At 39.1% G+C, this 21,211-nt stretch overlaps 3 protein-coding genes across 3 annotated transcripts; 2 read left to right on the top strand and 1 right to left on the bottom strand.

The window, feature by feature from the left end:
• Positions 1-1,090: 1,090 nt before the first annotated feature.
• On the bottom strand, positions 1,091-4,133 carry LOC135088251 (visual pigment-like receptor peropsin). Its single transcript, XM_063983129.1, has 7 exons — positions 3,843-4,133; positions 3,567-3,729; positions 3,248-3,375; positions 2,797-3,019; positions 2,611-2,695; positions 1,975-2,121; positions 1,091-1,434 (listed from the first exon to the last, which is right to left on the bottom strand). Exons 1-7 carry the CDS (start codon positions 3,937-3,939, stop codon positions 1,258-1,260), a joined length of 1,020 nt encoding a protein of 339 aa, XP_063839199.1. The 5' UTR covers positions 3,940-4,133; the 3' UTR covers positions 1,091-1,257.
• Positions 4,134-8,134: 4,001 nt separating this feature from the next.
• LOC135088146 (SET domain-containing protein SmydA-8-like) lies at positions 8,135-19,871 on the top strand. The gene is made up of 4 exons (XM_063983030.1): positions 8,135-8,293; positions 9,716-9,772; positions 12,067-13,480; positions 19,669-19,871. Exons 3-4 carry the CDS (start codon positions 12,349-12,351, stop codon positions 19,869-19,871), a joined length of 1,335 nt encoding a protein of 444 aa, XP_063839100.1. The 5' UTR covers positions 8,135-8,293; positions 9,716-9,772; positions 12,067-12,348.
• LOC135088145 (SET domain-containing protein SmydA-8-like) lies at positions 8,599-9,776 on the top strand. The gene is made up of 2 exons (XM_063983028.1): positions 8,599-9,650; positions 9,716-9,776. Exons 1-2 carry the CDS (start codon positions 8,599-8,601, stop codon positions 9,774-9,776), a joined length of 1,113 nt encoding a protein of 370 aa, XP_063839098.1.
• Positions 19,872-21,211: the final 1,340 nt, after the last annotated feature.

Here is a 21,211-nt window from a genome sequence, read left to right on the forward strand (position 1 = left end):
CTTAGTGGAGAAGTTGGAAGAAACTCGATTATCTGAAACGATTGTAAAAGTTTATTTAGGAATAACAATCGTGATATAGTTAGGTTTCTTTAGGATGGGACTTCATGAAAACAACTGTCTTAGTTTACTTAATGACTACAATTAATTTAATTGCTCATTTAAGATTTGCAGTATCAAAAAAGAAGAATTGTAAAATCTTAATTAGGTATCTACGTTGTTAAGGTTTATTTAGAGAAAGAACTTTCCAAAAATTGATTTTTGGTTAGAAACTTACATTAAAATTTAAATTGAAAACAATTTCAATGCGACAATTTCATAGGTTAGAAAACTGTAGTTACTTACCTACATGTACAGATTAGAGAACAGAAAATTTCCCCAGCTCTATGAACAAACGACGCACCAATGAAAAATCGATAGTAAATTGATAGGTATGTCTTTTCATAACCTATTGCTCCAAGAATTTTCTTGACGCACTTAATAATGATAAAATCAGCGGAGATGTTTTGTTTAACACTTTTAGTGATATTCCATTGTAATATATTAACATTTGATCAACACAGCACACGTCTATCACCCATCAAATGCCAAAAATAATCATATTTAATGCAAAGCAATAAATTATTCTCTGAGCGTATCGCTACATCACTAATCACGGCAGATGGGTGGCGCGGGCGGGAACAACCCCTCGCTATTCGTCAATAAATATAGGTCCAGCCCCATCACCTAGGTTACATCCGATCAATAAACTCGTCTGCACTGCGTATGTCTGCACCCGGTCACCGCTCCGGCCCGGGGATCGGAAGCTGGAACTCACCTGTGTTGTAACAAAGGGTTTTAATAACCCACGTATTTGAAACAAATTAATGTTTTTTTTTTTAGAAAGATGTATAGAACCGTATAGCTTATGAGGAAATAAAGGCTCTTCCAACGATTTAGGCGGTCTTTGTAAGCTTTTATTTAATTGGACAAAAAGGTATTAAGGAATAATAATGAAGATTGAGAGAGCACCTTCTCCGATTGTTTACTCATAGAGTACTTGCTTGCATTTCATAAAGATCTTAGGAAAGTATTGCGTACAAATAAAACTGTGTTTAATACAAAACGACATAATATTTTATTACTTAGATTTACTTAAGAAATTATAATTTACATTATGTTTAGATTATTTATAGGCCTGACAATCAGTCTTTGCTTCCGAAGCTTGCATCTTCTATGATTTGGGAATTCGTTAATTTTTCAATAACAGCACTGAAACCGTTACATTCCATATGTATAGTAATCGTTGTTCTGTTGCTTGAGGAGGTATTCCCTGTTGAACTGCTTGGCCTTGTCGGGGTGTAGGAGCGCGTAGTGCCGCCGCATGCGACCTAGCAGGGCGGCACGTAATCTTTCGTCTGAAGCCAGGTAGCAGAGGACTGGAATGCTAGTTGCTGCCTGAAACAAAACATGATAGGTAAGCGAAGTATCTTCATCTCTACAAGAGGTATACATATACATTACCTAGCCTACAATAACGCTTCGTCTGTCAAAGAGTTTTATGTGCTGATTTTTTAATGCACAAAATCACAGAGTGATTCGATAGGAAGGTTTAAAAGTAGGTAGCTATTTAGATTAGATTTTCGGAATAATTAATCTTTTTACTTCAGTTCTAATCTGTAGAAGATAACAAGTGTGGACTGAATATCACTGGCGGCACAGGTGGCAAGTAACTAACTATACCTAAGGTAGAGCAGCTATTGCCAGGTGTGGCACCAGGACCTACAGGTTTTCCCTACCGCCAAGGCAACCTGCCTCAACAATTTCAACTAACCTCAGCAGCAATGGACGCGATGAGAGCTAGTGCCGCTGGCACGTGCGGCCGGTAGCCATACGCCAGCAGCGGCAACCATTTTCAGCCGCTCAGCACTGCTGCCGGCACCCACAGTGCCAGGGTCACCACTGTCAAGGCACGTGCACTCTACAATGTCAACTAACCTCAGCTGCAATGGGCGCGATGAGAGCTAGTGCCGCTGGCACATGCGGCCGGTAGCCATACGCCAGCAGCGGCAGCCATTGCCAGCCGCTCAGCACTGCTGCTGGAACCCACAGCGCCAGGGTCGCCACTGTCAAGGCGTGTGCACTCTACAATGATAAAAGACCGGTAATTTATTTGATATTCATAAATAAGTAAAGCTATCTATGAAATTCCTGGGACATAATGCACACACATTTTTACGACTGCAAAAATGTATTTTAATAAAAAGTAAATAAGGCTTCCTATTCAGCTCCAAGTTATTCAAAATATTACGACAAGAGCCTCTATTACCTAAAAGTCCCTTTCATGTCACCTCTCCAGTGGCGGCGTAGCATGGGTTGGCACCCGGGGCGATCACCCCCCCCCCCCCTCGTCATAAGTCCTAAGGCACCCCCTGGTACCCCCCCAGGGTCCGATTCAAAGACAATCCCCCCTCCCCCCCCCGTATCATGACATAGACCGTAGTCTTGCCATGCAGATGCGCCAGTGAGTACTAATCTGCGCGACTTTTGTCACCCCCTGATGCTTGGCACCCGGGGCGGACCGCCCCCACCGCCCCCCCCTTACGCCGCTACTGCACCTCTCCCCTAACATACCTTTGTAAGGCGCTTTTGTTCTCTTTGTTGTTCACTTCTGTAATATATCCTTTCCAAACGTATTGCTTTCCCCATGAAATAAAAACTGAAACAAAAATAAATTACATAAATAAAATACTAAATGTACTTACAATGTAGACCATTCACTTGTATTTCAAGATTCCAATTAATAAATAAGATGCTTACATGGCTATCACGGGTACCACCCCGCACAGTATGACATAAGGTATACTGTATCCGATTTGCCTAGTGCCAGCCTGTAGCGACGGCCACAGAAAGGTGCACGAGGTGCCCGTGGTGTCGCAGGAGTACACTCCGTATCCGAACAGCGGCGGCGTCGCGAAGATCACTGAGCTCAACCAACACACGCCCACCAGCGTCCAGTACCATCGCAAGTAAAGTGACTTTTCTGGAAAATTCCATCCTATCAGCATTTTAAACGCAAACCTATTTCAAAATCTGGTAGTCATCCAATTTAATTTTCTTAACAGTATAAAACCACATTCAACAAATTAATCAATCACATTCAACAAAATAAATCAATACAGACTTATTTCTCAGTCGGCTTTGTGCCAAATATTTAATTAACTATTAGATTGAAACGTCAATCAAATTAAAATACTTTTAAACAACTCACCACGTCGGTAAAATCTGGCTTGTAAATATCTCTCCAGAACAATGGAGAACAAGGCGGCCATTTGAAAGACACCAAAAAACTGATTCAAGAACGCGAAAAGTTGACAGCATGATGGGCCGAACAGCCACCTGAGTGCAAAATCATTCGTAGTTTTAATAAGATAAATTAATCACATAGCACTCAATTAATTATTCAAACCTACAGCTAAACAAAAATGTTAATAAATACATATTACGGCCTTAATATCCGCTAAAAGAATTCCTAACGAACCAATTCCAAGGTTAAAAATAACTATCATTGAGCATCAATCAAAACTCACCTTTTCGCTATCGCTGACGATCCCGAAAAAGGAAAACCAAGTAGATTTCTGCCAAGTGATGCCGAGCATAGATTAAGTACCAGAATATGACTCTTGAATATTAACAGGTGGCTGTGGATGAACGTGGCAAAAAGCCAACCGTTTAGCAGCACCCCGAATACACCTGTCAAAATATCTTCATCAAAACTGTGCAGACTGTACACCGTATTACTTCCGCCATCGCGTAAATTTAGCAGCGAAGGTATTTAGTGCGTTCGGATTCGGTAGATCACTTACCAAAGAGTATGAGACAGGCGCCCAGCAGCGTTTTGTAAGAACTATCAAAATAATACCAAGGACACTCATCTTCTTGATAATCGAACAGCGTTTGCATTCTCGAGCCTTACGTTTAGCGAACCTCAGGCACCGAAGGCAGGGCTCCCGCGGTATTGGAGTTGTTTATTGCGCATTTAGCTAAATTTTCTCCGGGAGTCAAGGAACGTCCACTTGGGGCAAGTGGTCACAGAGACTAGTCAGGTTGTCGAACCAGCGAGAGGGACAATGGAGAGGATCGCGTTTCAGGAGCAGAGCCACTTTGTACGGCGCATCGAGGGCGTGAACGTTGTGCTACGGTAAGCAACGAGCGTTGAGCAAACAGCGAGTGGTTAGTAAATTCGTAGACGCCAGTAGAATCATCGCCATCAGGTGATCCGTCTGCTCGTTTGCCTCCTATCACATAAAAAAAAAAAAAAAAAAAATAGAAACACTCGCTTTGCAGTCAGTTGTACTCGTAATTGAAGGTTTATGAATGAAAGAAGAGGAATGCGTCGAACTTTTACTAAATCTTGTTCATTACCTATTTACTTCGTGCTCTTGTATTTACTTCGTCTTCTTACTATTCGTAACATAAACAGATAAATTACATATACCTATACTAGGTAAAAAGTCTATAAGGATTTTCAGGATTATCAGAAAATACAAATATTCCTGTAATAGCCCTGAAAATCCTAATAGAGTTAGTTGCTAGTAAAAGGAATGGCTGTTAGAGCCACAGCCACTGCTAAATAGGTACGAATTCGTATAATTGGGAGTAATTCATTCATGCATTAACGTGTCCTATCCACGGAATATTTCAGCTTCCTTTCAGTAATCATGATGGTACAAAATTAAATATTTAAGTGCAATTCGTAAAATATGTACAATATCAAAACAATTTATAGCTAGGTGTGATGAGTGTTCAACTCATCACACCTAGCCATCGAAGGCAAGATTTCTATGCTTTGGTCTATATATATCACTAGGTACACAAAACGTTTTCTTAGCTCATATAAATGAGCTTCCTATTTTAGGCAACTTTATTAATTAATCCAACAAACGATGATGCACCTAGAGGTATGAAATTAGTTAACGTCCTATTTTAAGACCTTCTAAATATATCGATGGTGGAAGTATCAATTAATGTAAGGGACATTTTGGCCAAAATGAGTTATATATACCAACGCATTCAGAATTTTCGGCTCTATCGATTGGTATACTTGAAATGTTGATATCTTTAAAAAAATGTCCCTTACCTTAAACATTTTTAGTCGTCTGAATACGACTTTTGGGGAAATAAATGATTTAAAGGACGTAAATTCCTTTTAATAATACAATTCAGCCCTTACCCTAAACTGTTGGTTTTAACTTTTGAACTCATTGAACCTTACTTCATTTAAAACTTTTTGATTTATCATAATTAGGCCCTTACGTTAATATGCATATAGGATATCAATTACTTTTTTTGGTGGTGATATGCATTTAATGCCTCCCACTCCTACTACACTTATGAACACTAAGTTGTCTTGTCTCTATCTTTTTTCTGTTCATTTTTACGCAGTTGGGTTTTTGACCGAGGGGCTGAAGGCTCTTCAGAAGCTGTTCAATTCCGTCATCCTCGAAGGAAAAACGCCTACGGTATGGCACAAAAGTGTGGTGATACTCTTCTTCAAAAAAGGCGACAAAACCTTGTAGAAGAATTATACACCCATCTCGCATCTGAGCCATGTCTACAAGCTGTTTTCGAGAGTCATTACGAATCGTCTCGCTCGTAAGCTCGATAACTTCCAGCTTCTCAAACAAGCCGGTTTCCGAAAAGGCTTTAGTACACCACATACATACGCCACGGCAGATTATACAGAAGACCGAGGAGTATAGTCAGTCACTTTGCATGGCGTTTGTGGACTATGAGAAAGCTTCGATCGAGACCTGGGCAGTACCTACTACAGTTTCTCCAACGGTGTCAAATTGACTATATCGATACATCGAAGTGTTGAAAGGCTTGTACGAAAACGCCACAATGTCGTTCCGTCTTCAGGATCAAGACTCGAAACCAGTTGCAGCAGCAGACAGGGGGAACTGAAAACTCCGAAACTGTTCACCACCTGGAGAACTGCTTCTGGACTGGAACGGATTCGGCATAAATATCAACGGTGAGTAAATAACCCACCTTCGATTCGCACTCTAAAGGTTGGATTCTCTACACTCGGCAGTTGTTGACAATTATATATACCTAGTACAAACAGTTCAGTTAGGCTGGTTATAGTGTCACGCGGACCATCCAGTGCGGATCCGCTCCACACAGCCGATCTGTAAACTTCGAGGAAGCGTTTTAGAGTAATGCGGTCCGCAGGAATCGCTCGCTCCCTAGCAGTTCATACAGATTGGCTGTGCTGAGCGATCCGCACTGACGGTCCGCGTGACACTAAAACCAGCCTTAGTTAGGTCCAACTTCGAGGAAGAGGTCAATCGTCGAATCCAACTCGGCTGGCAACGTTCAGGAAGCTTCGCGATATTCTCACGTCTGAAATATCGCACCGTCTCAAGACAAAAGTCTTTGATAACTTATGGATCTGTGACGTGGTCGCTTACTGTGGGCCTCATAAGAAGACTCAAGGTCAAAGGCGATGGAGCGTGCTATGCTCGTAGTGATTGAACCAGAAATGACGTGATCCGCAGGAGAACCAAAGTGACTGACATAGTCCGCAGAATCGCTAAAATCAAGTGGCAGTGAATGGAGCTCGTAGCTTGCAGATCTGATGGCCGCTGGGGCAGAAAAATTCTTGAGTGGCGACCACGAGCTGGAAGACGTAATGTGCTGCAGACCTCCACTAGGTCGACCGACGATCTGGTGAAGGTTGTAGGAGGTGCCTGGATGCGGGCGGCGCAGGACCGGTTGTTGTGGAAACCCTTGGCGGAAGACCTTTGTCCAGCAATGGACGTCATTCGGCTAAAACGAACGAACGATGATTGAAAAAAAACCTAACTGCGTAAAAATGAACAGAAAAAGATAGAAACAAGACAACTTGTTCACAAATGCAGACGTAGGCATCATCAGTGACAAAATGTTTTGTTGGTGATGTGTATTTGATGCCTCCAACTGTATCGTGAACACTAAGTTGCCTTGTTTCTATCTATTCTCTTCGTTTTGTTAATGAAAACTCGAATGCAACCTCTACTTACATCAGGTTTCAATGTTAAAATTGTCAAGTTACAATAATATTACTGTATTATTTATTCTTAAATGTACCTTACAACATACATGACATTCCATACTGTGAAATTTCAACATTGTAAGGTACAGTCAAGCTCGTTTTTTTAATGTAAGGGACATGCTATCTTTTAAACTACCCATTTTTCGAAAATTTGGCGTTTATATTATGAAAGAACAGAAAATTCTAAGAAACTTTGCCATAGAAACTATTTAAATCGTAACATCACATAAAAAGATATTGAGGTATAAAGAAAAAAAAATCGTTTTTTGGCTCTCCTGAAAAGTCGTGTTTTGTCCCTTACAGTAATTGATATTTCCACTATCGATATGTAGACACAAAATTTTAAGGTTAAGCCTTTTCGAAAGAATTTCGTTACAAACACGTGAATTAGTTTAGTACATAAGTTTTATTTAACGGTTTTAAATCATAATACCTAATCATAAAGCAGCAAGAAACTAGCACGTGCACAACGATACGCATCATAGGTAACCTATTCATTTCTAAACTCGTCGATACTTTGTCACTCGCCCAAAAGCCAATGCTGCACATTTCTATTTAGGGATGTTCTCATTTCACACTTAATTTCACGCGTGAAAACGTTAACATTTATTATGACGAACTTGTGTTAGGCTTCTAATTAATTTATCTATTATATGTAATCAAAATATACTTACCAACGTTGAACTTTTTGTGTATAATTTCATTACAATTAAAATTTCCCTATAAAATCGCTATGTTTTGTGCTGAAACAGTTCATACAACTTGCTATAATGTAAAAGTCTACCAAATGACTTTTGAGGATGTACTGCATACATGTAATACAGGAAATCTAAGAAATCATCGTCATTCTGTAACATGATCGAGTATTGTTGTTTACTGTACACATTGTGCCTAATGAGGTGTTACATTGACTCATGGACACTCAGGACACTTATTAATGTGTCTATACCTAAGGCTCGCCTGTAGTAACAGTGTTCAAGAAATTTTGCGTTTATAGTAGACATAAATAGGTTAATTTATGACCAAAATAATTAGCTCGAGAAGTGTCTCTGGTATTTTTGTAAATTTGAACTGAGTACTGAGCTGCGACTATAGATTCATTTACTACACACACGTTTAAAAATAACCATCTCCGGCTTATATAACGTGGAATTTGTGATTTTTCCCAGATGTCACAGCTTCGTCTTTCACACTATTTACACGGCGGCCGTAGCTCAGGTAACAGCTCAATTTGTGCTATCTGATGTAAACACGTTCAATATATTGTTTCGAGCGTAAATCACCTGATAAATACAACACTGGCTTGGCAACGCCCGCAAAGAATACACCGGGTACGCTCCACACTTACCTCATACGGCCGGTGCACGTCAATCGGGCTCAGCTAATTGGGGAAAAGATCGCGTGTGATTTTGGTTAAACAGAAAATACATCCTTACCTACCCGGCTTATGTTATCAAACTCGTTGATTTGTACATTCGTATTGGAGCGCAGTGCAGTGCCGTCATCGCTCGAGTCAAGGCAGGATGTTGTCGTTGGAGCAATTGTCACAAATGGTAAAGGTACACCTCGGACTCTACAGCGACGCGGACGGAGTTCAGCACTTTAGTAAGTGGATCATCGGAGAATCTTCACTCGGCGGTCGCGGATTGTTTGCCACCCAAGATATTTCGTCGGGAGAAGTGCTGTTCGTGGATCATCCGATCATACGAGGACCACGCTCCGGAACCACAGTGAGCAGAGGTTGTACTGTCTGCTGTAGTATTGAAAGTGACACGTTTTTTAAATGCTCTAAATGTTCCCTGCTATTATGTTCAGAAGAGTGTCAAGAAACTACAACACACGACGAGGACTGTACGACTATCTGTCGGTGGCAAAATAAAATTCCGATTGATGAAATTGATGATGCCATACTATCAAGAGCTTTGGCGCCTATAAGGGCATTACGATTGAGTGAGGACCAAAAAATACTCATGGCTGCACTTCAAGTACATTCGCTTCCACGCCACGGAGCTGAAGTCAGAGAATTGAAAGAGTGTTTCGACATTCCAGAGGATGACGAAGATTTAATGACCCTCGCGTGTTGCGCTCTTGATACAAATGCATTTCAAATCGCAACTCCGTATGGCAAGAAGGAAATGAGCTTGCGTGGACTGTATCCAGTTTCTGGTCTGATGAACCACAACTGTGTGCCGAATACACGCCACAGCTATAATAAAGACTCGCAAATGGCAGTGAAAGCAGTAAAGCCAATACGTGCTGGGTGTGAAATATTTACAAGTTATACGGGAACATTGTGGGGAACGCCGGCTCGAAGAACCCATCTGTACAAGACAAAACATTTCTTTTGCGAATGCGACCGCTGCGCCGACCCTACCGAGCGCGGCACTCTACTGGCAGCCCTGAAGTGCTTTTCCGCGGAGTGCCCCGGCTCTCTTCTTCCGATCAACCCATTAAACGCGTCATCGCCTTGGCGGTGCATTGAGTGTGATTTACGTGTGCCGATAAAAAACATTTGTACTATACAAAGTGCTCTAGGAAGTTTGATGGGTTCACTAGACTTCGAAAATGTGGATCAGTTAGAGAACTTTCTTGTCAATCGCGTAAATAAATACATTCCTAAGACGAACCAAATTGTTGTAGATCTTCAGTGTCGTCTGATTTGGGAGCTTGGGGAAGTCGACGGGCTTCGTTGGCATGGTAAGCAAATTAATTACTTTCGTGACTAATTCGTATCAAGCTTCGTTTAACACCTAGTTTATTACCATTATTAATTCGTTACTTTTATCTATATTTAGATAACCTATTTTAATCAAACTAAGTAGGAATGCTAATAGTTGTGTAATGTGTTGTGTTGTTTAGTAAAATCTTCACGGAATGCAGAAAGAATAGCAATCAAAGTCGTAAAATAAATGAATTCAATAAAGTCTTAAAACTAATTAATGGCCCAATATTTTGGTAGGTGTTTGCCTTAATACGAGTGATGTAAGAATATAAATTTTCACTATATGTTGCTTCTGTACAACTGCCAAAATTAATTAAGCAAATCGAGCGTTAATCGTGCGTGCCCAACCTAATAAATTGATTTTAAAAGTCATGGATTAGTACCTATCAACCTTTGGGAGTATTGTTCGAACATTCGTCTTTTAATGTCTTACGAGTTTATTTTCGTCTCTGGGATTGTATAAATATAGGTAATGCATTAGGTAATAACCGTTTCAAACGACTTCGTCCACTATTGTTGGGTTACTGAGAAAACAGTTTTAGAACTTGTGTAAAATATGTACGAGTATCATTGGAAATATATTTTTGTAATCAATCCTGCAAAAAAATAGGTAGTTTTAAAATAAAATGCAAATATTTTACTAATAAAAACATGGCATGTAATATTCAGTGTAGTAGTTTGTAAAAATGTAATAATAACAGGAGGTCAGGTAAACCCTGATCGCTTTGTTTCAGCAGCTGACCATAGGTTGCGTAACTATGGTATTATTACGCTTTTACTTGTAGGCTAGTTTCCTAGAAAAAAAATTATGGTCCGTCAATTTTAATATAAAAAAATATTGGACACATATATTTTTAATTGTCAATCAAACAAATACTCGTAATTACAAAGTTATAGTGCATTGAAGTTCCGCGCGACGTCATAAAGTGCTGCACTTTTACGCACTCACTGACTTCGCGGGCCTTTTCTTTAGAACTTTGGCACGCTTTATCTCTTTACATTTTCATTAGTTTTAAAAAGTGAAAAATACGTGTCGAGTAGTTTTTGTTAAGCTAACTGACGGACTAATTAAAACTCTTGCTTTTTTACCCAGGAAACGTCCCTAGTGGTCGTGCTCATTGTTTTTCAGATAGGTTTTTGTGCTGGTAGACTTTATCTATAGTATAGTAATATTATCTGAAATCATAAAAACCTTAACACATTTTCACACGCCTACGCCAAAATGTAATACCTAAATTCATTTTAAATAAACAAAACTATTTGTATGGAATCAACAATTAAATGCCATACTATGGAGATGAAAGAATTTTAACACATTTTATTAATGAAAGAAGTAATGTTTTCAATAATCTCTCCAGAAATCTGAATTGATGTTTATTAGTAAGGAATGTTTCAGACAGAATAATTTAGATTTTCGACTGTGTGTGATGATCTTGACAGACGTGCTTTATTGAACGACTAATCCACGCGGTGGAAACGCATTACTTTCTTTGCCTGCACACCGAGCTAAATCGATTTGATGCACAAACACATAGACTTCATAATGTTAAGTTCTTAAAAATGTTGAAAAAACATAAAAATCCTCCTGGAAGTCCATAACATCACCGTTTGGGATAAAATAAAATACACCTACTTTCATCCGTATACTATAGTCTCTCTGCCCCAGAGTTAACAAAGTGAATTATGATGGCTGACTCTACTTATCCGTACAGTGTAAGGAGACTGAAATAAGAACTGAAAAAGAGAGTACTTACCTACTCATGAATGCTAATAAAATAGTTCTTATTAAGAATTAACCATTCTAAGATAAATTTTATTTCAGTCAAAAGATCGTAAACTGACTTTGTGTAAACCAAAGACTGAAGAAAAACAAACACATTCTTACACCTGAAAACATTGAACAGATGTTCAGTAAAACTTGTACCTCTCGTAATAAGTATTGAAATGATCTCGTAAGACGTACGAGTATAATGCAAATAGGTACCTTTAGATAATCCGATGATAATATTTTATGTTACAAGCAGAAAATTACTGTAGTACTTACCTAATTGTATTTTAATAATCGACTGTAAGTAGATATATGTTATTACTTATTTCAGGCGTTGACAATCTCGCTGAAGGCATAAATTATTTAAATCAATAAACTAAAATGACGCTCGATTTATTTAAAAAGGATAAACCATTTTAATTTGACTTAATAGCTATTAATGCTAACTGCTAACTGCTAACTACTTACAAACATTTAATTTATTAATGTCACCTATTTCAGCGTGAACACGTAAACATTCAACAGAGCGAAGTAAACTAACATTAATGGTTCCAGATTATAACTCAAGGCTCAACGGGCAGTAAACTAAACATAAATCTTTGAACGGACGTGCATTACGTCAGATTCGACACGTGAGCCGCCTTCATGAATTGGATGAGATTTAGTGTTCCAGGGGCTATTTTCATTTCGGGTCATGTACATCGATGGGCGGCGTCAGTCAGCCGCGCGGTGCTGCTGAAACCATGTCACTCCGCGCAGTAGCTCCCTCTCGGCAGCCGCAACATGGCCCACCCGCTCCCCACACAAAACCTCCAAGATGAACCCGCATCTTGGCAAATCAAGAAGTCCAACATAAGTGGAAGAGGAATATTTGCCACCCAACCCATCCAGCGAGGCACCCTCATCTTCCGCAACAGACCACTCATGGTAGGACCCCTGGGAGACCACGCCCGAAAAAAATTCTGCTCCATTTGCTACGTCATAAAGGACACTTGCTACTCATGTGAAAAATGTGGAATCTTTGTCTGTTCTGCCACATGCGAAACCTCCCAGCAGCATACCAAAGAGTGTGACTTTGTCGTGCAAAATTGGAAATTAAAACCAGGATGTGAAAAACAACCAACCGATTTAACCAGAGCACTCGTATTTATAAGATCACTATTGTTGGACGACGAGGAAATGCACTTGTTATCTTCATTCCAAAAAAATCAAGCAGTAGGAGCCGTGGACGAGGTGGATGCATTGTGTGCTAATTACGACATACCGGAAGAACAAATAAAATTAATGAAATCAGTTGATTCAATTACAAAATTAAACGCGTTCAGAATAGCACATGGCGAGGTTGAATCCAAAGTACCACTTCGTGGTTTGTATTATTTATCAGGTTTACTGAATCACAGCTGTATACCTAACACAAGAAATGCCTTTGACAAGAATAACAATATGGCTGTTTACGCAACAAGGGACATTGAAATCGGAGAGGAGATCTTGACGTGTTACACTGGTCTGCTGTGGTGTACGCCCGCGAGGCGCTGTCAGTTACAAAAAACTAAAAAATTCTGGTGCAAATGTGAAAGATGTTCCGATCCAACCGAAATGGGTACAAGGCTGTCGGCATTGAAGTGTTTGAATAAAGAATGTGTCGGAGTTTTACTGCCGACCAGCCCTTTGGACCCTGCATGTGATTGGCGGTGTGACAACTGCAGCGCCGCGGTCGCTGCGGCGCAAATAAGCGTAGTGCAAAGTGTGCTCGGCAGCCTGGTGGGCACCCTGGACCTCGACGATCAGTTCCGACTGGAGACGCTGGTGCTGGAGAGATTGTCTCATTTCATACCCTACTCCAATCACATATTTGTGGACTTGAGACTGAGATTAGGATTGAAGCTCGGTTTCACTGAAAAGCTGAAATTACAGGGTACTTTTTCATACGTCTGTATCGTGCTACTTTTGCGCCGACTACCGAACTAACTTTGATTAATGAGCAGCGCTATTTTTAACTGCGGGTGGGATCTGTGTTTGTATGGTAATTAATTATAGCCTATCACTAACCTTAATAGAAAGTAACATATTTTATTATTATAATATCAGACAAAATATTGAGTAAAAACTTAACCTGATTTTAAAACAACAGATAGTACGGAATCGCAGTTGATTTGATTTAGTATTTCTAGCAAAAACTAAATACTTAAATAATGTTAGGTACATTCAACAAATTACAATTTTATACAACACTAACCTGCTTTAAAATACTTCCCGTCAAGGAAAAATTTAAAGGTAGGTAGATATTTCATTTTTCTTATACAGTGTGAGTCACGTTAAAGTGTACATATAGTCCAGTCATTACGTACATTCAAAAAAGAAAATGAATTTGCGCTTCTAATTTTTTAATATGTTGTAGGGGATACCTAGAAAAGCTTAACTTGAGATTGTCGACCAAGCTTTCCTAGGAGCTTTCGCCGCCATGTTGAAAAAAGGGGTAAAATTTGTTTTTCGGCAATAAATCGGCTATCCGATGAGACTCGAAAATTTTTGTAGGACACTTTTTGTAGCTTTCTTTGTGCTCTACAATAACGCCCGAACCATTTTTAGCGTATCATGCATCGTTATCGAGATATCGATCGATAAAGTCAAAAATTTTGGACACAAATTATTTCGGAATAATTAAATAATTAACGTCAGATACGTACAACATAACTTCGAAGGAAAGGTTGCAATCATATTCGACGGTTATCCGACTGATATGACACTCGCTGGAACGAAAACTTCGGAAAGAGTACGACGTTCGAGAAAAAACCAATTGCCGGAGTTCACATTCGATGAGACAACTACTCCAAAAGTTAGCCAGGAGAAGTTTCTCACAAGGGATCAAAACAAGAACCAACTAATACAAATGCTTTGCCGTTACTTAAAAAAAAGTAATTAAAAAGTAATTAAAAGTAATTAAATTTTACTTTTTACTTTTTAATTAATTATTTAATTATTTCGGAATTTTTCATATTTATTAAGACCCAAAGAAAAAAAAAGAAAAAAACAAAAATTGTGTCCAAAATTTTTGACTTTATCGATCGATATCTCGATAACGATGCATGATACGCTAAAAATGGTTCGGGCGTTATTGTAGAGCACAAAGAAAGCTACAAAAAGTGTCCTACAAAAATTTTCGAATCTCATCGGATAGCCGAGTTATTGCCGAAAAACAAATTTTAAGCGTTTTCCAAGATGGCGGCGAAAGCTCCTAGGAAAGCTTGGTCGACAATCTCAAGTTAAGCTTTTCTAGGTATCCCCTACAACATATTAAAAAATTAGAAGCGCAAATTCATTTTCTTTTATTTGCCTTTTTTTCGGACGAAATGACTGGACTAATATGAAAATAGATGAAACTAGACCTATTTTTATCGACAAAAAAGAGGTCAAAAAATTTTTGAGATTTTTTTTTAATTTTTTATAGAATTTTTTTTCTTCCAATTACTTATAGTAAAGAAAACGTAATAACTTTTAAACTAAGAGGTATATCCTGATAAAATAAAAACAGTAATAATGCTAAATAACAGGTGATACTAAAAAAAATACATAAAATACACAAAAAAGGCCAACAAATAATAAAAAATGATACTTTTTGAAAAAAATCTGCTTTTAAATACGTGTTTTTTTGGTTATTTGATAAATTTCTCCAAAAAATGCCCCTATAACTGGTGGTTTTTACTACTTTGTATTATTCTCTATCGTATTACCTTCGTAAAACCGAAAATCGCATGTCTCTATCCCTATCACAACATTTGCAATGATCGTTTGAACTAAGCCTCTCCGGGCGCGCAATTCAACGCTTCGTTAACAACGAAACTGAAAATGGCTCTAGATTTGTAATTTAGATAAAGACAAGTTAAATTTAAATAAAAACAAAAGATTTCGAAGTAAAATAAGCATTTTAGTTAAAATTAAAATTTTCTCTACCTGCAGGCGGAGAATAATGTTGTGGCAGGCCTTTGTTCAAACGCTCATAGAAAATGTTGTGATAGGGATAGAGACATGCAATTTTTCGTTTTACAAAGATAATACGATGGAGAATAATACAAAGTAATAAAAACCACCTGTTATAGGGGCATTTTTTGGAGAAATTTATCAAATAACCAAAAAAACACGAATTTAAAAGCAGATTTTTTTCAAAAAGTATCATTTTTTATTATTTGTTGGCCTTTTTTGTGTATTTTATGTATTTTTTTAGTACCGCCTGTTATTTAGCATTATTACGGTTTTTATTTTATCAGGATATACCGCTTACTTTAAAAGTTATTACGTTTTCTTTACAATAAGTAATTGGAAGAAAAAAAATTCTATAAAAAATTAAAAAAAAATCTCAAAAATTTTTTGACCTCTTTTTTGTCGATAAAAATAGGTCTAGTTTCATCTATTTTCATATGTACACTTTAACGTGACTCACACTGTATATCATAAATAGACATCCAATTTAAATAAATAAAGTATTGGTTATTAATAATTCATGTCAATATTTATAGCATGTAATTTGTCGACTACACGCTGCATCATTGAAGCGAAGAAGTAACATAAGTGTGTCTACTGGGTAACGAATGTCGCTTCCTTTCGCAAATTGCCTTCGACCGACTGACTGTAATAGAGGAGAACCTGAGGTCGATTTGATCCTATAAATCTTACCTACAACTCACACACAGATAAAAATACGTCATCTGCATACAGTTGTAATATTTAACAGTTTTAATTATTTGCCTATCAATTAATTTTTAAGTGTCTACTGAAAAACGCATTAAGTAGGTACCTACTCATTGATAGTAGATTAACTGCAAAAATGATCTGCACGAATTTTACTACAAGTACCTATAGAATTTTTCCATTAGTCCCATTTTCCATTTTCAGTGAAAAAGAAACCAATTTTCAAAAGCCATACTTTTCAAATATTTTCAGTGAACTTTAAATAAAGGGAAGTGAAATAAAATAAAATAAACTTTATACTGAACTCCCAGCATTTTTTGGGGTCATAATCTCACAGTGAGTTTTAAAGTGAGAGAAACCGTAAAGCTTGTAAGAGTCACGATTATGTAGCATCCGAAAAAATATTCTTTAACGATAAACTTATTTTTTACGCCCAACATAAAATTAGAACGTGAAACTTAAACGCTGACATCATATGATTTGCCTATTCGCTCTTTCAATATAAATGTATCTTCACAGTTCTCAATCATATTCAATGTTTACCTATTTATAATTTTCATGGGAGCACAAACATATTAATATTTTTCAAGACTACTTTCAGATGTTTCTAAACGCGCGCTATTCGATGACAAATATTTAAAACTCGGCCTAATTTTTGTTAAGGTATAATGCATAATTAATACACACTGTCAAAATTGCTATTAAAAGAAAACTTCATTGAAATCGCTTTTTACCTGTATCTTCGACAACCTGAAAATGTTCGCGGACCATAATATTTTGACTCTACAAATTATTAATAGTGGACGGTCCACACCACGTTAATGTAGTAACTTAAAACTTCTTATCCACCATTTGATTCTATCAGACAAACCCAACCGTGACAGCGTGGTATTGAGTTTCTGGGACAAGTTGCGGTCGTTAAAGTGTCAAGGTTGTTGTAATAATGATAAAATTTTGAGGCTGCCTTAAATTGAGCAGAAATAAATTTAATTGATCGACCTTCACCCGTGTAAAATCGGCCTATATGTTTAGTTAATTTTCATGAATTTCAAAAAATTGTAGACCGTTAGGTCCGTAGGTACATTTAATTTTGTGCAATGAATAATTTGCTAATCATAAAGGTAATACGTTCTACTTATTTTTTGTGTTACGTCATGTTATTGTTTAGTCACGCTAATTAACTTTCTCGACAATAAATAAATCTTTTCTTTCCTAATCGCAGTAATTGTTTAACTAATATAATTACAAATGAAAGGAATTCACTTCTTGTATTTTAACATTTACAAAAACTACAGATATTCATTTATTATTTTAATCGTAAAATATAGCCTAATGTAGAGTTACTTAATGGAAAAACATATTATTATTAATAAGTTCGGAAGACATACCAACCTAGTAAAAAGTAAAAGTCGAAGCTGTTGATTTTATTTATTTCTGTTTAAACAGACCACTTACTTTATAAAGATTTGCTTAATAAGATTAAGTAGGTGCTAGCTACTTAATCGAAACGCGAAACACGTTTTTGTGCCCTAATGTACCTACATGACAAGTAAGTTAACTTAGACCTTGCAGAACTTTTTTCACTTTTCAGCAAATTATTTATTTTTTAGAAGTATCTAACTAAATCAATTCTTTGACTTGGTAGTGATAATGGATTTGCATTTGGTGCGCGTAACTCGCATTCGTATTCTGTTGCATACATCGCGCTACGGTTTTCGCGCATATGGGCCACGAGTGCCACGACAGCAAATCAGCCAACGCGATAACATCCGCCCACGATAATTCAAGTCTTACTTACTAAAGTCTTAAATAGATTAACTCAATAAGCCGTGCTTTGGCCGTACTTAGCGTAGGTTACTCGTGAGATTATCTGGACCCTAAAAACATTCCTCAACATTACAATAAGTATAAAATAGTCAATCGCGAAGAAAATAATCTTTAAAACGCAACAAAGAATGACAACAATGACTTAATTCTTAGTGCCTAGTACTAAATGTGCTATCATCCTATTACCTTAATAATCTAAATATTACATAGGTATTAACATAAACCTTAATATTAAGCTAAAAATAAGATTAAGAAAGTCTTGGACATTGTTCAGCTTTGACTCTGAATGACTAGCGCAAAACCTAAATCACATCTTATCCGCTAATGAAATGAACACAAATAAACTGCAAATGTGATCTGTGGATATTCTACGCCTTTACAGCTGCGTCATTTCATAAAGTGCATATGCATAAAACAATAAAACTGAACTAGTGAATTATGCAGTTAGATGCATCGTGAGTTCAGAATAGCGTGTCCCGGTATGCGACGAGTACTACGCAACAAGTGAATAAAATCGGGGACGATTATCGCGAGGGGCAGTCGTTCAATTGACCGCCGATTGACATGGGCGCTGCCGCGAGGAACGCGCGACCACACGTCGTCACCAGGTGGATCTGCTTACCGGAGCCCTACCAGTCAGTACCGACTCAGTACCTAGTGACGATTGAAAATAAATTCTCCCCGGCCACACCGGGCCGCCTCGCGATCGATGAAACGTTAATTAATGCAACGTTTGGCGTGTGTCATCATCAATAGTGAACTTGTGACGAATGCGGTGAAGTTATGACGTGATTGTAAACATGAGTGCCCTCGAAATCGACAGTCAGCATACAACGCCCAGCTGATTTGGCTTGTTGCCGTGGTAGATCCATCGCCGAAGGTCCACGATTAGTGTTTTGCCAAGTATTTCTATTTCCATTGAGCCAAAAGTTGATGAAGCGAAAACCGATCGATTGTTCATTAGATACGGCTGAACGTATGGAAATTATAATATTAATTAATCTAGCTACAAATCAATTAACCGAGAAGATAAACTTTATCTCTGCATAGGTACTCGTATTGAATAGGTTACGTTGTGAATGTAAACATATATTTTTACGACGAAAGTTTATAAAACGACATGTCATGGAAAAAAACATTCAAATTAGGTACCTGAAATAAAACAAAAGTGCTGAAAATTATAAAAACTTTCAATTATTTCTAAATATTTTTCATAATTTTATGAATACCTACATTAAATATTTCTGTAAAAGACGCTTGATAGGATTCCTGAAAACTCAAAAAGCAGGTTATTTAGATACTACCAGGTTTAGGTACTGTAATCTTGCTTAGATATTATTAATTCATTCTGCTCCTGAACAGCATTTTCAGCTGACTTCAGCCGCCTGAGCCATATCACAAATCTTTATGGCGATTGTAAACAGTTGTTAGCACTCCGAATATTTTGCAGCGCTTTTGTACCTTGTACTTAATGTACAGCAGTGTCACGCTAATCACTGTGGCGTCTTCTGTTATTGTAATAAGGGTGCCTTTGTTTTAAACTTGATGTGCTGTACCGTAAACCTGTACCTTTTAATCATTACGTTGCAGAGCTAACGGAGTCCCGGTTGGCCCTGAAAGAGAGCCTATGCCGCGGCACGCTGCGCACGGCGGCGGCGCTGGGCGTGGGCGACGCGCACCTGCGCGGCCTGCTGCTCTACCACCTGCACGCCGCGCTAGCCGAGCGCGCCCGGCGCTCGCCCGAGCTGTATGAGGTACCAGACCTTCTTATACTACCCTTAAAGGACACATAACACACTCATACGTCATGCCTGATCGACCAACGCGCGGCCTGCTGCTCTACCACCTGCACGCCGCGCTAGCCGAGCGCGCCCGGCGCTCGCCCGAGCTGTATGAGGTACCAGACCTTCTTATACTACCCTTAAAGGACACATAACACACTCATACGTCATGCCTGATCAACCAACGCGCGGCCTGCTGCTCTACCACCTGCACGCCGCGCTAGCCGAGCGCGTCCGGCGCTCGCCCGAGCTGTATGAGGTACCAGACCTTCTTATACTACCCTAAAAGAACACAACACACTCATACGTCATGCCTGATCGACCAACGCGCGGCCTGCTGCTCTACCACCTGCACGCCGCGCTAGCCGAGCGCGCCCGGCGCTCGCCCGAGCTGTATGAGGTACCAGACCTTCTTATACTACCCTAAAAGAACACATAACACACTCATACGTCATGCCTGATCGACCAACGCGCGGCCTGCTGCCAGTGCCGTATTATCCATAAGGCACTTTAGGCCAGTGCCTAGGGGCCCACTATGACCAGGGGCCCAGCACTCCCGATTAAAAAATGTAAAAAAAATGTTATAAAATATTTTTATGCAATAAAACTCAAACCACCTCAAAACTTCGCCTTATTTTGTTTGGCTTACACATTCAATCGTCATATTTCGATGTTGTGGAACCTAGTTCATTTTCGTAACGTTGGCATTACTGCATTGGTTTACACGACAGGTCGACCGTCGACGCCCTTTAGACGCTAAAAAGCCTCACTGCGGAGGCTAGGGAGAGGAGTGAGGGTGTGTTGGCTATATCATTCGATATAGCCAACGCTTTCAATACCATCCCTCATTCCACCATACTCGAGGCACTTCAACATCACAGAGTACCTCAGTACCTTCGAGCGCTGGTGGCCGATTACTTACGGGACCGCGAAGTCCTGTATGTTAACAGAGACGACCAGTTCAAATGGCGCGGGCTAGCCAGCGGGGTTCCGCAGGGTTCGGTGCTCGGTCCACTCTTGTGGAACCTAGGCTTCAACTGGCTCCTCCGGGGCGTCCTTCTCGCGGGCATGAGTGTCATAAATGCTATGCGGATGACACTCTGGTCACTGCCCGGGGGAAGACATTTCGGCCGCGGCACGGCTGCCGTCGGCGGGCGGCACATTAGTCGCTCGCAAGATACGACGCCTCGGCCTGAAAGTCGCGCTGGAGAAGACTGAGGCCCTCTTCTTTCCGGGGCCTCGCCAGCGCGCCCCTCCCGACGCCCACATTGTGGTTGAGGACGTTAGGAATGACGTCAAAGGCAGGATGAAATATCTGGTCCTCACGCTTGACGGGAGGTGGCATTTTAGCC

Source organism: Ostrinia nubilalis, chromosome 3, assembly GCF_963855985.1.
Source record: "Ostrinia nubilalis chromosome 3, ilOstNubi1.1, whole genome shotgun sequence".
NCBI lineage: Eukaryota > Metazoa > Arthropoda > Insecta > Lepidoptera > Crambidae > Ostrinia > Ostrinia nubilalis.

What these genes read in the sequence shown, in the direction of transcription:
- LOC135088251 (XM_063983129.1), bottom strand. Translation starts at nt 3,939, where the DNA reads ATGCAAACGCTGTTCGATTATCAAGAAGATGAGTGTCCTTGGTATTAT. An exon ending in GTGGTACCCGTGATAGCCAT is followed by an intron (nt 2,696 to 2,796) that starts GTAAGCATCTTA and finishes TTTTTGTTTCAG; the next exon opens with TTTTTATTTCATGGGGAAAG. An exon ending in TCGCGCCCATTGCAGCTGAG is followed by an intron (nt 1,435 to 1,974) that starts GTTAGTTGACAT and finishes GTTTTGTTTCAG; the next exon opens with GCAGCAACTAGCATTCCAGT.
- LOC135088145 (XM_063983028.1), top strand. Translation starts at nt 8,599, where the DNA reads ATGTTGTCGTTGGAGCAATTGTCACAAATGGTAAAGGTACACCTCGGA. An exon ending in GACTTCGAAAATGTGGATCA is followed by an intron (nt 9,651 to 9,715) that starts GTTAGAGAACTT and finishes AAATTGTTGTAG; the next exon opens with ATCTTCAGTGTCGTCTGATT.
- LOC135088146 (XM_063983030.1), top strand. Translation starts at nt 12,349, where the DNA reads ATGGCCCACCCGCTCCCCACACAAAACCTCCAAGATGAACCCGCATCT. An exon ending in TGAAAAGCTGAAATTACAGG is followed by an intron (nt 13,481 to 19,668) that starts GTACTTTTTCAT and finishes ATTACGTTGCAG; the next exon opens with AGCTAACGGAGTCCCGGTTG.